The sequence below is a fragment of the Adiantum capillus-veneris genome, chromosome 1 (genome assembly GCF_014529385.1).
Source record: "Adiantum capillus-veneris isolate H3 chromosome 1, ASM1452938v2, whole genome shotgun sequence".
Classification (NCBI taxonomy): Eukaryota; Viridiplantae; Streptophyta; class Polypodiopsida; order Polypodiales; family Pteridaceae; genus Adiantum; species Adiantum capillus-veneris.
In genome coordinates this window covers 132,892,697-132,910,535 of record NC_140931.1, presented here as the reverse complement: position 1 = coordinate 132,910,535, position 17,839 = coordinate 132,892,697, and the positions used below count along the sequence as shown (strand labels likewise).

General features: G+C 44.7%; 1 protein-coding gene across 2 annotated transcripts in view; it reads left to right on the top strand.

The window, feature by feature from the left end:
* Nucleotides 1–387: 387 nt before the first annotated feature.
* The window catches only part of LOC147465594 (uncharacterized), a 42,509-nt gene continuing 25,057 nt past the window's right edge, over nucleotides 388–17,839 (top strand). The window contains exons 1-2 of one of the 2 annotated variants that reach the window (XM_086520772.1): nucleotides 388–627; nucleotides 876–1,023. In XM_086520772.1, the coding sequence (XP_086376898.1) occupies nucleotides 473–627; nucleotides 876–1,023 (303 nt within the window). In that variant the 5' untranslated portion in view covers nucleotides 388–472. Of the gene's footprint in view, nucleotides 628–875; nucleotides 1,024–17,839 lie in introns of those variants that run through there. The other variant, XM_086520776.1, reaches the window with a different exon arrangement.

The window sequence follows — 17,839 nt, the reverse complement described above, 5'->3', positions numbered from 1 at the left end:
CTCTCTTTAGTAATAGGTGACCAATGGGAAAACTCTTTGACCTTCAATGTGAAGGCAATGAAAGGATAAGATTTACGAAGAACTCCACCACCTTGCCTTGCACGAATGTAGTTGTTGTGTGCAACTTGACATGATCAACAACTTATCAAGTAGTTGAGCTTTGATACCATAGAAAATTAGTGTTCTGCCCACACATTTTATAAGATCATAACAGGACAATATACAGGCACAAAAGTCAATTGACTCCTCCCTGAAGTCTCTCTCTCCCTCTCACACACACACACACACACACACACACACACACACACACACACACATTCTGGCAGTGACACAGGCACACTCTCATCCAAACTTATTAATTCAAGAGAATCTCTCTCTCTCGCTCTCTCTCAGTTCTCCACCAACGTGGTATCGAGCTCACGACGCTATTCGGATTACTGGAGTCGTCTAACGTATTTGTATGTAGCTAGCGATGGCAACGGGGTTACGAACAGCGGCGAGACGCGTCATCTGCATTACCCAGCATCGTGCGAGCCATCTTCCTGGCGTGCCCAGAGCAGCCCAAGCAACCAGGAAGCCTCCTTCTCATGGGCATTCACAAGATATCAAGCTCATTTCACAGAGGAGGTAACCCAGTTCTCAATTTTCGTACATTTTCTCTGCATGAGAGGTTAAATTTTCTTCCTTGGACGGTTGTGGAGGTCTGTTTCCTTATAGTTGTCAGGGTTTTGGTTTAAGTCTTTCTGCGCTTAAATGGTATTCAATGGAACATCACCCGCTACTATGATGGTCCTGAGTTATCCAATAGACATGTGCTGTACATGTTCCAGATAGGCATGTCTCACGGACGCTAATGATGTTGTTTGATTGAGCAGGTTAAGAGGGGCTTTTGGTATGGGCGAGTCTTTAATGCCAATGCACAGTGCAACTGCTGCAGCATCACTAGTTTCGAAGCTCTGTAATGGCAACAATCTGCTTGAAGGTGCGGAAATCTGTCCCCTTAATATGAATGCATATTGCTGAAAACAAGGTCAATCACAATATAATTTAGATGTTTTCACTAGCTGTTGCAAGTTAAGGCGTCTCAAATTTCAGAATACCTACATATGAATGAAGAGTTTTTACTGGGGTTCCCTAGCATCTCAAAGTAGGAGACAAGCTTAGGCAACATTGGTACACAAGTCAACATGGAAGCTGAAAAGAATGGCCAAAAAACGGAACAAGTCGCAGAAGAGGATGTACTGGAAGTGCCAAAGGTGAAGCAGCTAGTGAGAGGCAGAAAAGCGATACCCCCCCTTAAGTGGAACACTTTGACCATAGGAGAAAGGCTGCCGAGGTCAATAACAACCGGGTCCCGGCAACACTCCAAATACAAAGGAACTAACATAGGAGAAGGGAAAAAGGGCAAATGAAGGGGCTAAAGGGCAATGCCAGGAGCCGATAACTTGGTCGAGGCATCAGGAGCAGCAAGTGGAGAAGTTGTCTCGATCGTAAAAGACTATTACTATTTGTATCTCTACGACGTTCACGCCATCTCCGGTCATCTGGATGTAGTATGTCCATGTCTTTCATGATAGGTACAGGTAACATCAGGTCGATTTTGTTGGGTTGTAGTGCTGGGCTGTCCTTGCTGAGGAGTAGCTCCACCAACATGTATTGCTGAAGTGGTGTCACTTGCAAGAGGGTCAAGGGAATGGATCTTGAAGATGGTGAGAAATCTGCCACAAAGAAGATTCTCCCAAGTGGTAGCACAAGTAGAGGAAACAAGGGACTGGTAGAGAGAGTCATTCTACGAGGGAAGCTTGGCCAAGAGTGGAGCAGCCATATTCCGTGAAGTGATCAACTTGCCATAAATAGAAAACACATCTCGAAGCTGTTGCATAGGAGAAATAAGAGCCTGAATGAAAGAACACTGGAGAGGATCTCCTGGCTACACGAACCGCCTATAGACACATGTCGGATGAACCACCCGACCATGGCCACCATCCGGTAGCACCCCCGTGCTGGGAGCGTCCGAGGACGTAGGCGTGCACCTGTAAGACGGAGTGTCCCATACCAGCCTGCCTCACCTCCTCGAGGTGACCTCGCACACTACTAGCCTCACGGGCTAACCATTGGCACTCTGCTAGTGGAGCTGACAAATGAGGCCTTGGCCTCCCTTTTATAAAAGCGGTCGGCCACATTGGCCGGGTTCACACTATGTCCGCCCGGACGCCCATCCCGACGGTGTCTTAGCCAGACCCCCTCTCTTGTAAGCAGGTCATAACACATAGTTACAGGGAATGGCCATTTTCAGGTCCCCATTCCTCGTTCCCATCCTAATTTCCCATTCCGGATCCCCGTTCCATGTTTCAGACGTGAATATCCAAAACAGGGAATGGCATTTCATGCATGTTGCCGTTCCCCCGTTCCCCGTTCCGATTTCTCGTTCCGAGTAACTATGCATAACATACTTCCCCCCTTAAGAACCATTGATGTCCTCATCAATGAAGTGGGGATACTGAGCTTTCAAAGCTCTAACTAATTTCCAAGTAGCAAACCTTTCAGATTGACCCTTCCATTTAATTAAGTGCTCATCATAAGCGTTTTGGCACGAATAACGGTTACGATGATCTAGAATAGCCTGTGGTTCTCGAGGAATATACTCTGTTTGCATGTCGTGCCAGACATTTTCCTTGATAGGCATCACAATGTCGGCTTCGCCTAATTTTTCTTTAAGGCGGTTGGCATGAAACACTGGATGTCACTAACATCCGAAGGAAGAGCCAATTTGTAGGCAACTTGGCCAATTTTCTTTCTGATCAAGAATGAACCACAATATCTAGCTTAAAGCTTATAATGCTTTCGAGTTCGCATAGTCTTGGAATCTTTGGGTATCTTCAGATAGACCCATTGTCCCACCTCTAGAGTCCTTGGAGATCTCTTTTGATTAACATAAGTAGTGGCTTGATATCCTTAGCCAATTCCAGCATTTCTTGCATATCATACAAGAAATCTTGAGCCTGGCGATCCTTGACTTTCTCTAAGCCAATAGCAATCGGGGATTTAGGCTCGAATCCATACGTCAGCATGAATGGGCTAAATCCAGTAGCGGAATGCTTGCTACTATTGTAGGCAAACTCTAATTGTGGAAGATATCTTTCTCAATCAGACTGCCTGCGAGAGACATAAGCTCTCGACATGTCCTCTAATGTCTGATTCATTCTCTTAGTTTATCCATTGGACTCGGGATGATCAGAGGACGACATACTCAACTTCGTCTGAAGGTGAGCAAACACATCTTGCCAAAATAGTCGAGTGAACTTGGTATCTCGATACTGATGATATCCTCTTGTAGACCATACAACTTATAAAGCTGATCGATAAATAAAATGGCCAACTCATGGCTTTTTACTGTCCATTTCGTTGGTATAAATTTTGCCAGTTTTGCGAGTCTATCGACCACAATCCAAATGGCATCATTGCCCCGACTAGTATTTGGTAAACCAACGATGAAATTCATAGAAATACTCTGCCACTTGGCATCAGGGATTTCCAATGGATGTAGCAGGCAAGCTTTCCTAAGGTGCTCTGCCTTACACTGAGTGCATCTCTTCACATAGCTCTCTATGTAAGAGCGCATCCTTTGCTAATAGAAGTATTGTTTGACCAATGCTAAAGTTCTCTGGATGCCTGAGTGCTCAGCGCTAGGAACATCGTGGCATTCGATCAAAATCCTTTGGTGAACCTCATCAATTTCCGGCATGCAGACCTTTCCATTTTTAAACAATAGTCCACCTCAATGGAATATTGTCGCTCTCGTCTCTCGAGCATGACTCACTTGGGTCTCCGGACCACCCAAGCCTGTACACGAGTCATGCCCCGCTTCGACCTCGTTCCATATCTTGCCAAAATAGCTATCAGAACGACATAGCCCTAGGAGAGAGAGAGATAGAAATTCATTGAGATTTCAGCCATAGACAAGGCATTGACTTTAGGAATCAGGCTGAGTGTGTCAGCAACTCGATTGTTAGATCCTTTTCTGTAACCTATCTCAAAGTCAAACTCTTGCATAAGTTCAACCCATCTGGCCTTCCGGCCTCTCAGATCACCCTGATTTTCATGTGGGAGCCCTCGAACAAATCAATGCTCCACACAATCCCGCTCCCAAAACTGCTCCAAACCTCCTTCTAAACCGCTCCAAAATCTCCAAGGACAATGCTCTCCTCAAGTCCTCAATGGGCACGAAGCCGCTCCAAGACTAGGTTGCTACACTCCTCCGGTTCAAACTGTCGCCAAGCTAGGCCACTGGCTTAGCGCTTCAAAACGCTGGCCTACTGTGGGCTCGTTGCCTTGGCACAACGTTCCAAAACGTTGGGGCAAGAGAGGGAAGGTGGCGCCACACAGGGCAGCCTCTGCAGAGGGCGTCTCAAAACGCAAGGGAAGGGGGGGGGGGGAGCAAGTTGACTGTTGGTAGGGGATGGAGGGAAGGGGAACGTTGACTGCGTTTTAAAACGCACAGCGGGTGCAGGGGTTAGGGTAGAGGGCCTCCTTTGGGCAGCGTTTCAACACGCAAGGGCTGGGAGAGTCGTCGCCAAGGGGTTGCTTACCTGTGGACAGTGGCGTTCTGAAACGCGCAACAGGGTAGAGCGGGCTTTGGCAGTGAGCGTTTTAAAACGCACAGGAGCAGAGGGGGGTCCGGCGCCGCTGCACAGTAGCATTTCAAAACGCAGGGAGACGAGGGGAACTGTCACAAGGCAATTGCGTTTTTTGGGTGGACAGCAGCCACATGGCTTGTGTTTTTCACAGAGGATGAAGTTATTTCTTGCGAGGACACCATCTGGTGGTGGTCCGTGTGGTCTCTTCGACATCGGCTTGATCATCTACGGCCGTAGACTACTTGGGAGATCCATTCATTTCAGCCATCATTCGGCGGTTGCACACTCCAGAGGGGGTGGTGACTCGTGGTTTGCTATGGACACATCTATGCACTCATCAAATTAGTTCACACAAGATATGGCTACGCTCATGCAATATGGGATTCCGACATTCCCAGAGAAGACACCACCATCTTGGGTGGACAAACACATACCACTTGACCTCGACACGTCAGATCACTTGCTTACACAGGAGCATCTACATGAGCCTGCTTGCTAAATCTGTCAATAACAGTCCAGATACCATCGTGCGCACTCTGTCTTCGGGAGATCAAAAATGAAATCCATAGCAATACTTTCCTAGGGGCGGGTGGGAATGGGTAAAGGTTGTAACAATCCCTGTGCTTTATGCCTGTCAAACTTGACCTTCTGGCATACCAAGCAACTGCGTACAAAATCGTCCGGGTCCTTCTTGAGTCTCGGCTAAAAGAAGTATCGCTCCACACCTTTCAAGGTTGTGTCAATGCCGCGGTGACCTGTTGTGCGCTCCTTGCCGCACTATCGAAGCAAGGGCCTTGCCTAACACTGTGTGCGAGCCATAGACGGCTCCAAGCACACAACTAGCTTAACTAGTAAGCTCAAAAGAGGGCAATGGTGTGTCACTCACCGCTCTATGCTCCTGCTGTGGAGGATTCCTCGCCGCGAAGAAGAAGGAGACGCCGCTACGTCGCGCTCAACCGCTTCACCGCCGTCGTGCCGCCGCAATGCTCGATCGCTCTCTCTCTCTCTCTCACATACACACACACACACAAGGAGGTGAAGAAGAAGAAGATAGAGATGGAGATGGAGCAAGAGCACTCTTCTATTGCACAAATGAGAGAATGAATGAATTTTAGGTTTAGTTGGGTTTTATATGAGCTCACCCCATTCACACTTGGGCGCCCATGCTTAGCCAACTAATCCCTTGAATGTCCCAGTTAGAGTGCGTCTCTCATCGGCGATCACTCTTACCCTTTTCCTATTGGTCCGACAAGCCCGGTACGTGACTCTACCAAATACATAATACACGTCCGTCGTAGGTGATGGGGTGTCCGTGAGCCGTGAGGGTTAACATGCCCCCCTTCCTGATGTAGATTCCATCCTCGGAAGCTATTGAGTTGAAGCTCGTTCGTCGAGGTGGAAGAGCATTTGAGATGAATGTCCTTAGCCTTCTTCAGTCACTGCAAAATCAAACAACATTGGCACAGTAATTGCATTCTCATAAGTGATTAAAAAGCATATGCAGTTTTAGGTAGACAAATTGATTGGTAAAAGAATTTCAAACAATTTGTCAGCAATGAACATTAAATTGCAATGTAATCAAATGCATAAACAGATGTAAAGGTAAAAAATTAAACAAGTCTGGGGTCGCTAATTTGACGGTAGAAAGGCACTAGAGATCGAATATTAATACCATGGGTAAGCTTCTTAATTTTCTGTGGTCAATTAAGTTGTTTAATCGCGAGAGCCAAGTATTCATGTTCGAGGGCTGACTAGAGGCTATATCTAGAAGACCTTGTAGTTAAGCTATCATAAAAGGAATTTCTCATGAAATCATCGCCTGACTGATTACTTTTTCTTTGACCCCCCAAATTCTTTTCACAGTGATTCAATTTTGATGTGTGTGCTTATTTTGTATGCCTTGGGTTTTTTGCTTTTCAAGAAAAAGCGCCCATACTGGGAACCTCTAAGGCTCTAGTACCATAGGCGATGCATGTGAGTGAAGTACCCAATCAAGCTGAGATTTCTCTTCCAGCTTAAGATTTTACAATGTGGCACTTTGATTTTTTATTTGTTCATTTTCATCATTTTAATTTTGTAACTTTGGGGGGTCATATAACACTGATACACGTCCCCAGGCTCATCACACTAGTAAACTCCCTTTATAATACTTAAGCTAAAGGTCAATAGGGTCAAGCCCACTAGAAAGCCCTAGTACATTTCACACAATGTTGCCTAAATCGGATTAAGAACCTAAGTAACCATTATTATTAGGAAGGCATTCCCCATGGTATTAAGAGAAGATCTCTAACACCTAACTTGGTCAAACTAGCTTAGTCGGACTTGCTTGATGTTTAAACCTAGACAAGGGATTATGACAAAAAAGACATTGAATTAAATGTTTGATACTAAGCAAATGTGCTGGATATTATGCTACCAATCACAATCAAAGCAGACAATCATAGATGCAAAAAAGATAAGGGACAATGCTAATGGACAAGAAACACCTGTTTGTGTTGATGGTGGCGCTTGATCTGAAGTGTGAACGAGAGAAAGGTTCCATGAAGGTCCAAATCCTATCAATAGCAACACGCTCCTGTACACACTAGGAAACAAAAGGAATACCTCCAGGAGGCACATTAGTGGGAAAAGGTACCAACACTTATTGAACACAACAAAAAACATAAGGAACCCTAACCTAATTAGTTGCACTCTCCCTAGAGAGTCAAGGGAATAGGATATTGTAGAGGTTGGGGGGAAACCCTAAAGCTAAACCCCTATTCTCGTCGTCGAGATAAACAAAGTCATCATCCATGAGACCATATGTGCCATCTGTGTAGTCATGTAAATTTTCTTCTTCATCATAGGTGCCCATGTTTACTAAGAAGGTCACTAGACGCCTATAGTCATCTTGGTCAAAAGGGTAGGCTTGTGCAATGGGAGAAACGCTCTCTACTAAGTATGGATCAGACGTGGTCAAGAGACGTATCAGCCATTCTAACTCCTCAAAATTCCTCTCACATGCTAGCGTACCTATCAAATCCCATTCACATGCAAGCACTGGAAAGACCATATGAAATATTTGTGAAAAGTAACGAGGGTACCTCTCGCCCAAGGCAGGAGTGGATGACTCTAGCATACTAGCCATATCTTTACACGTAAATAGATGATGGTTAGAGTGCAAATATTACAAGGGTCGTGTTCTTGTGCATAATTTGTTTTTATGATTTTGTGTTATGGCTCTTGCTCTTTTACTTTTTTATCTTGTTTTTGTGAGTATAAGGCTTTATATATACATTCCCGAAGATTGGAGATTAAGAGGTCAGGGAGAAAGGTTGAGAGGGAAGCAAGTGAATAATGGATATCCACAAACACTCCCCCCTTCCTTGGGTAGATGATACCGTTTGAAATGATGTCGTCACCCTTTGAAACCAGTTGTTCCAAGTTGTTATAGGTGAAGATTTTTGCCAGTAGTTTTCTATTACCTTAGGTGCCTCGTCGAGTTGCAAGGGTGGTAAGGTACTCTCCCAGGATCGAACTTGAAGTGGTTCATCAGGTGATTCTTGAACACTGGAAGGTGTGGATTCCTTTGTAGCTTCATGGAGGTCCACTATTGTAGGTGGAGGCTGTGTAGAAGCTTTTACCTCTATGGATGTATTACATGAGGAGCTAGAAGCTTCATGGAACTCCCCCCTTCCTGAGCTAGGTGGAATAAATTGGTTTTGCCTTGGAGCCCAAACTAGCTCTGGACTAGGTGTGTAGCATTCTGTGATCTTTCCCTTCCCACGGTCTGCCATTGGCTTTAGCGTTACACTGTTTGACTCATATGGGTTTGTTGTCGATAGGGAAGGACACATTTTACGTTTAGGTACCCAAATTTGCTCATTTCCATCATAGTAGCCTTGGGCTTCTAATAGTTGTTTTGGAATCCATCGTGATTTGATCTTGACTCTCCTAGGGCGCGCTCTTGGTTTTCCGGGGAAATTTTTTCTTGGAATGGATGGGAGGGTTGAGGTAGTTGGAAGTAAGGCCTTGGGGACCCATTGATATGTACTCTTAGGTCGTGCAGGTTGAGTACTTGCAATATTACTGCTTGCTGCAACTACAAGTGTTGAAGTGCTAGGTTCATGGGTAGCCGGCAAAGACGAGTTAACCACCTTGGCTTGTGAATGTTGGCTATCCTTCAACTTTGCTAGAGTTTGCAACGTAGGTGACTTTGCTTGAATGATAGGGGTAAGAGTCGGTGGTCGCGTCGTGACACTACCAGTATCCCAATCAATAGTGCATTTGGTTGCTAACATCCACGTGCGTCCCAGGTTTACGTTGCCTTCCATAGCTCCCGCGGGCATGACTAGAAACCTCTGCACTATGCTTCCATTGTCATAGACATCAAGGGTCTGAAGGACTCCAAGAATAGCAGTTTTCTTTTTATTAATGCCCTTGACTTGCATCGTACTCGGGGATAGGGTCGGTTTCCCTAATTGACACTAAACTCCATAGGATAACAAATTGTGTTTAGCTCCCGTATCTAATAAGGCATTGTATAGTACTTTCCCATAGGGGCTATTTAGCTCAATTGGGTATCGTAGGGGTGGCTCAGATTATAATGAGTCGTCATCTGTGTCCTCGAAAAATGCTTGCGTGATTCCCAGATTAGCCTCTCGTTGGCGTCTAAGACGTTGTTGTCGTTCTCGAGCCTCAACTCTTGCTTGGATTTTTTTAAGCTCTGCTTGTTCCTTGGCAGCCTTCTTTTGATGGATGGCTTGCAACTCTTCCTGGCTTAGAGGATCATAATATCTTTTGAATTTACTCCCATTAAGGAATCCAATGGTTTCAACTCCATTTAGAGTCTCCACACGAATGGTACCTTGCGGGGTAATTTCACACACTCGATATGGTCCCTTACCAGCGTATTTCAATTTCTTCTTTTCATTACGTACCCTGTACATAAGAACTTTATCACCAACCTTGATGTCTTTATCCTTTAAATGGCTATTAAACCACTTCTTTCTCCTATCCTTCTCCACTAGAGCATTTCGCACAGCTAATTGCCTCTCTTCATCTATCCTTTCCAGGATATATAATCGCTCCACTAAGGGGTTACCATCCCAACCTTCTTGAGAAGCTACTCGAAGACTAGGAATGACAAACTCCCATGGCATAACTGCTTCTTGGCCATACACCATCTTAAAGGGTGTGCAATTAATAGCAACTTTATACGCAGTACGATAAGCCCATAAAGCTGATGTAAGCTTTAGGTCCCAATCAGTGCGATGAGCCTCAACTGTCTTTGTCAAAATGGAGATGAGAGTTTTATTGGTACTCTCAGCTTGGCCATTTGCTTTGGGATAATAGGGTGTAGACTTGTGGTGAGATATCATGATGTTTGATGTGAGTTCTTTTATTACTTCATTTATAAAATGAGTTCCATTGTCACTCACAAGTTTAAAGGGGCATCCAAAACGTGTGATAATGTTCTCAAAGAGGAACTTAGCTGTTGTTTTTGCATCCGCCTTTCGTGTTGCTTTTGCTTCAGCCCATTTGGTTACATAGTCGGTAGCCACAATGATATATCGTGATTGCGTGTTACGTGCAGCCGGACTAATCGGTCCTACAAAGTCTAAGCCCCACTTTTCAAATGGTTGGCTTACCTTGATGGGATGTAGAGGCATCCTATCACTTCTTTGTGGCTTCTTGAAGCATTGGCATTTATCACATCCCTTTGCAAAAAGTGATGCATCCTTAAACAGAGTGGGCCACCAATAGCTTGACTGTAAGATCTTTCGGGCAGTCAACTTTCCTGAAAAGTGACCACCAGCTACGCCCATGTGTGCCTCTTGTAGAATATATAAATACTCATCCTCGCGGGCACAGCATCTAAGAACATCATCTTTTCCTCTCTTATAGAGAGTTCCCGCCAGTAAGCAATAGGGTTCGCATTCCTTGATTAATTTTCGAGCTATATCTTTTCGCAGCTCTTTGGGTGGAAAACCATTAACTAAGAAGTTAACAATCTTTTCACTCCATTCAGGCATTGTCTCAACAATGAACAAAGGAGTATCAGGCAATTCATCATCAACCCCCGTAGGAGCTTCGCCATTAGGAATACGAGATAAATGATCCGCCATGACATGTTTCCTCCCAGGCCTCACAACAACGGTGAAGTCAAACTCAAGAAGAATTAACAACCATCGTGTAATTCGACCTGTGGAACACGGCTTGTTTACCAAATATAGCAATGCTTGATGATCAACATAAAACACAAACTTGGTAGCAAGAAGGTAATAGCGAAATTTCTTTAGTGCGTAAATCATAGGTAGACCTTCGCGCTCTGTAGTAGTGTAGTTCATCTCGGCATCATCTAATTGGCGACTTGCAAAGCTAATAGGGTAGTCCAATTTATGTTCTCCTGGTTGAGTTAGAACACACCCAATAGCAAAATTTGATGTATCAATATGCACATGAAAAGGTACATTCCAATCAGGTGTTCGCAGGATTGGAGCACTTGTTAGGGCCTTCTTTAATAACTCATAAGATTGATGACATTCTTCTGTCCAGTGAAACTCGATAAGAAGCTTGTCCAATGGACGCGCTATCTCGGCAAAGTTTAAAATAAACCTTCGATAATAACCAACATGGCCCATAAATCTTTGAACTCCTTTATAGTTAGTAGGTGGTGGCAAATCGGCAATGGCTTTAATCTTACTCTCATCTGTGGATATCCCGTTCTTGGACACTATATGCCCTAGAATGACTCCATGCTTAACCCAAAATTGGCATTTGAAAGGGTTCAATGAGATGCGATAAAATCTGCACCTTTCAAATATTTTTCATAGATATAACAAATGCTTCTCCCAAGAAGAATAAACACAAAGGTCGTCTAGGAAAGCTCCACAAAACTCCCTTAGAAATTCTTTAAACGCAGTGTTTATTAATCGTTGGAATGTAGCAGGGGCATTTGTTAAGCCAAAAGCCATAACACGAAATGCAAACACTCCAAACTCTATGATAAAAGCAGTTTTAGCTTGGTCCTCTAATGCAATTGTGATTTGATTGTAACTAGAGTACCCATCTAAAAAGCTATAAGCTTCCTTGCCCGCAACTCTTTCAAGCACATGTTCTGAATATGGCAAGGGATAATGATCTCTCCTAGTAGCTGCATTAACTTTCTTGAGGTCCACGCACACTCTTAGTTTCCCATTCTTTTTTGGCACAATGACTATTGGAGAAACCCATTCTGAGTGCTCAATAGGGTATATGAATCCACATTGGATAAGTTTTTCAATCTCCTCTTGTACAATTTTGGCGTACTTAGGATTCATTGGATAGGGTCGTTGCTGGACGGGTTTAGCAATGTTGATCATGGGAATTGTATGTTGCACCACAGAAGGTGGAACGCCCTTCATGTCATGATATGTCCAAGCAAAGATATCCTTGTATTCCTTGAGGAGCTCCTTAAGTACAGCCTCTTCAGTTTCGGTAAGGTCTTGAGCAATAAAAACTGGTTTAGACTCCTCAACTGGTTCTGCTAATTCTATGTCTTTAACTACCGCTGGACCATCAAAGACTCCACTGCTTCCATTGGTAGGTATTCGTTGGGCTTTGGCATACACAACCTTTCGCTCCCCCGTGGTATAAGATTTAAAATGTTCAGGAGCCGTATGCAAGTCAGCAGGCTCTTGTCCTGACGGAGACCTTTCTTTTAGTTCTGCCTTCTTTTGTTGTTGTGCTAACTCTCGGTTTTGACGTCTTCTTATAGTTCGACTCAATTTCGGCTCTGTAACCTCCAATTGAGCGAGGTCAATGGGTCGCGGGCTGCACCACATGACACTCTGGAGATGTTCACCCCAATTGTCTACTAGCTTTCGATGAGCATCACATGCCCCTAGATAGCTAAGCCATTCTGCAGTAGATCTTTCCTTGTTTATCCTAGCTCTCACATTTGCTCGATATCGTCGTCTCTTATATGACCTTTGTTTCTTGTTAAGGTTTTGATTTTGGTAAATGTTTGAACTCGACTCGCCTGATAGGTCTTCGCTTGTATCTTCTTCACTCTCATATGAATTACCATAGATGGCTGTACTAGGCCTTGAGTGTTCAGTTTCTATACTTGGTTCACTCGATGTTTCTTCAGGTTCTGAATCCATTTCTCCCTGAGATTCCGTTTCTGATGTGTATTGGCCTGAAGCCTTTGAGGAATCATCGGTTTCACTCTCAGGTAGGTGTGCCTCTTTTTTATCATCGGATGTTACATGCGCTACACCTAACATGTTTACTGGTGCAATGTGTGGTATCTCTTCCCCATCTGGTGTTACCCAGGTTGTTCCTCTAGCTCCCCATGTATCTATAGTTGCCGCTAGGTGCACCCAATCGACATTGTCTGACTCAGCCATTCCGGGTAGGATATCCATATAAGGAGAGTTCTCCCCAATATCCGTGTCTTCGTTACACGTGTAACAATACTGTAATGGAGCTGAGTGAATTGTTGTGTCTGATCGATTATCAATGATGAATTTATTTCCTAGAGGATGCGTTCGACCACTTAAAAGATCAACTCGAATGATAGAGTCTTGGAACTGTAAGTAGACATGGTTTTTGGACCAGTCATGCACCATTTTTGCTTCCCTCATGAATGGACGCCCTAAGATCATCTCAAATGACATAGGATGCTTGGAAAAATCCATAACAATGAAAGTCTGCCTTACCTTGTGTCCCAAGACCTTGATTCTGAGATCCTTTAGCATTCCAATAGGCGTAACAATAGATCCATTAGCCATTTTTACCACTACGCTTGTGGCTTCAAGGTGAGGTCGCCCCATAGACTCCCAACAACTCTTTGTCACCATGCTGACTCCCGCACCACCGTCAAGGACCCCCTTTACAGGTAATCCTTTAGTAGTGATTGGTAGAGTAGCATTAGATTCATCACCTTCAAAGTATTGCCCCAACTTGTTAACGGGTACTTCAATTACAGATTCATGTCCCGCTAGGTCAGATGGTGGTGCTAAATGTTCCTCATCATTCATTACCGAGTCAGGTTTGTTCATATGTGCAAACTGTGGTAATCCGGCCTGTAATTCTCCATTGAGGAAGGCTCGAAGAGCTGAGACTAGCTCGGGGTCTTTATATAGTTTGGACATGATGGTGGTTCTAACTTTTGAAGACATGAAATCCATCAATTTGGCAACATTTAATGGCATCTTGTGGGACGTAGGACCCTGACAAGAGAATGGTGAAGATGGAATCTCCACTTCCTCAAGGGGGTCGGGCATTCCCTCACCAAACATTCTCTCTAGTAGGAAAGGTGTGTGTCCACTGTCAGATGTCCTACCCTCACTCTCTTCCCGAATGATACTGGGTATAGCTAACGGTCTGTGGTTCTTGTGAGGTTGAACTTGTGTGGGAAACACTGTGTCCGACATCTGGATATGTTTGGGTTCAGGTTCTAATGTTCGTTTAGTTTCTTCCACCAAACCCCTCAGTTGTTGGACTCGTTCAATTTCCACTGTTGGGTTTGGATAGGTTCCAATCTTTCTCTTGCAATCCTCATTTTTTGTCTCTCGTGGCTTATCTTGGGGGTTCGCAACTGGGTGGTTTAACTTTGAATACTCTTTTGGTGTTCGTCGTAATTCCCTCTCGTGATCCTCCTCACTGGCTTTTTCCTTTGTAGTAACAATTTTGGTCTCCGTGGTCTCTATCGAATCTGAGTCATCCTCAGGGTCATTCATATACACGGGATCCTCTCCTGTCCCTATGTTAGTCTTTGAACTAGGTTTTGAGCTAGAAGCATTAAGGGATTTCTTTCTTCGTGTTTTCTTCTTTCTCGCTCGGCCAATGGATGCAGCATCTCTCTCTTCGAGGATGTAATTTTGCTTTTGGAGCATCGACCGTGTGAGTGCATTCATTGGTGCTATGTTTATAGTTGGTGGTGTCCCATCAACAATCTCTATTATGTTCAATGGTGTGATTTTCGATGCGTTTGGATTGTTAGGACACTGTGCGATCAAATGATCTATGCCACAACGATTACAAGTGAGTATTGGCATTGCCAATGCACTCCCTTGACTTGTTTGCATTAGTGCGGCATTCTTTTGCATTCTAATGGGGCACTCAGCTACTCGATGTGGTCCACCACATTCGTAGCACTGAAGAGGTGGTCTCCTGGCAAAACTATTAATGTTTTGGCCTCTTGCTGCTAGCGCAGTAGCTTGATATACCGGTTTGATTTGTCCCCAATGGTCTTCCATATAGTACATGGGACACTCCTCAAGCATGTTGACTCCATAGGTGATACTAGAGTCTATGTCCTCTTCGCAATCTACATAAGTACTAGATGACTCGCAACCTATTTGGTTCATAGGTGTAACTCTTGGATGAGGGGGTTGCGGTCCTAGCATTGGAGGTGGCAACGGTGTGGTTTGGACCACATTTTGGGTTCTAGGGACCATGTGCTGTAATGGCAACTGTTGCTCCATGGGTGGGGTAGGCATCAATGCATGAACTCGAGGTGAGTCTGCCCAAGCTATAGGCGGTCTATTTTCCATGATGCGTTTAAGCATTAGGCAATCCTTCGCTTGATGGCCATACCTACCACACGCGTTACAAGTCCCATTAAACTTTACTCTGAAAGTAGGGTCTTCACTTGTAGTATGTGGGCCCAAGAAAATTGAGCACCATTGTTGCTCCCTTCTTGGATACATATGAGTGTTTTGTGGAGCACGATTACCCCTAAGGCTTTCTTGGATGGCCTTGGTGAGATTTGCCAAAGTCATCTCAGATATCGTTTGCTCTTTCACGATTGGCTTTATCTTCATTGGCTCATGCCCTGACGCTTGCGAGCTACTAGACTTCGGCTCGGCAGACACTCTTTCTCCTGTAATCATTAAATTATCCTCCAATTGGATTGCATTCATGGTGACTGCTTCCCAAGTAGTGATACCTCTAATGACTAGGCCATTATAAATACTTTCATGTCGTAGTCCCCTAATGAATCTATCGAGCAATTGGTTATTGTTGAATTGCTCGTTTGGATTGCATCGAGAATTCAAATTCTTTAGGCGATTAATGAAGTCTCTCACGGATTCACCTTCTTCTCGTTGGGCTTTCTGGAGCTGAGAGGCTACACCCCAAAGTACTCCCTCTCGTATGTATTCTTTTAAGAACAGTCTCCTAAGAGTAGAGTAGATCGTTTTCTCTTCTACTCTTAAGGTTCTATACCAGTCTCCAGCCTTTCCGCTTAGGGTCAAACTCAAAGCCTTACACTTATGTAGCTCATTGTGCTCTTCCAGGGAATCGCACACATGTTCAAAGACTTCCATATGCTTTCTAGCATCTTCGTCTCCACTGAATTTCTGTGTGAGCTTAGCTACTTGAACTGCCTTGCTCCTAGGCTCTCTATCAGGTGCACTATGCATGTTTTCCGCAATAGAGCGACCGATAGTTTGAGCAAATGCTGCCAAATCTTCTATTTGAGCATGTATAATGGGTGTATGTGCTCCTGGAACCACATGTGAGATGGGAGTTGGCCTTGGCCTTGGCCTTGGCATACGCGCGGCTCTTGGGTCCCATATTTCGTATGGTGGTGTACCAGACGGTGGTCCAAAGTTTACAGGCGTGGCCCTAGGCATAGGGGGTGCCTGATATGACATGTTATTATTAAATGGCATGGCTCCACTTGTATAAGAGCTTGGATAATGCCATTGTGGATTGTAAGCTCTTGGAATAATCGGAGGTGTAGGAGCTACATGAGGCTGAGGTACGACAGGTGCACACGATTGATACATGTAGGTATAGTTGGGGGCACTGTGCTACTAGGCATCGGCGCAGTGTTAACAAATGAACTCCATGGTGTACTTCTTGTCATGCTCACCATTGGGATATGCATGGTAGCCGTAGTGTCATTAAGAGAAAGATGAGCTAGATCTGGGAAGGTAAAGCTGACACTTGTGGGCTCAAATTGTACTGAGGCTCCTGGCGAAACAACATATGGAGGATCAATGGGGCTCACTGAGGGAGTCTCCATTTGTGATAGGGTTGGTTGGTTGGCCTTTCCCGTATCCAAGAATCTCATTAGGCCTGTTGAAGGCATGTTGATCCCTGTGTTCTGTCTTTCTAACTCAACAATCCTATGGAGGACATCACAGACTTTCTGTTGTTGCTCATCTATGCTAGTAGCACCCGATGTGGATTGTAGAACATCTAACCAACCCACATGATAGGTGTGTCCTGTGTACCGATCAGTTAAAGCTTCTGCTTGTAGGTCATACTCCCAATTTTCGTTTAGGAATATCCCATCTAGGCCTGGCGTGCTGGAGGTTTCCCTCGAAGTGGAAGCATTATTGCTCCCCATCGCTTGCCCCTCCGTGACTGCTACCTTGGGAGCACTCGGTTGCTCGGCTGGCATGATTGTTGTCATAGGAGCTTTTGCTTTCAGGGCTCGACTTTGTTCTAGCCTTCGTAGGTTCTCAATTTCCCTCTCCCTTGTTGCTTGCATATAGCGTTCGATCTCTTGTACTTCGGCAAGACTCCTACCATCGGGTAGTAAAACCTCAGAGGGAGATAGTCCTAAAGGATCAGGAGGTGCAGTGGATGGAACATTCACATGCACACTCTCAAGAAGCATAGGGTCTATTTTAGGCACGAATGACGAATTTACTTCCCCACTCTCTTCATTTATTTCATTAACCGCATGTTCGGAGCGAGTAGCTCTACTAAGGGTCTCTTTTAAGCGGCTAAACACGCTGGACCCGGGCCGTGGGCCCATGGCATGTATGTCTTGACTTGAACTATCAGGGTTTGGTGTAGGATACCCCTCCATGACTTCGTAGTCAGAGGAAGAATCACTAGACGCAATATGAGGATCTTGGGTCGCGCTACCTTGAGTCCCGGCCGAAGGTCCAGAACTTGGGATGGAGGAATAATGGGTGCCCGCGTAAATGGAGGCACTACCAATATGCTCGTGCTCTAACACTCGTCCAGAGCGTAGGTTCATATGACTTGGATCCCCTAGAAGTGTCAGTGAGTGCCCGTGAAGGCTGCTCACCTAGTATTTTTGGGTGTTTTGCAACCCAAGTCTTTTCTTAATTTTTTTTTATTTTTTTATTTTTTTTTGGTCACTTTATGCCCTCGGAATCCCTAAAACCGTCAATTTCTAGTAGGGAACTAGGCCCAAATTAGAAAGTCTAAGGGTGCAAGTGGGAAGAGAAGGGAGGAGAGTGGAGGAC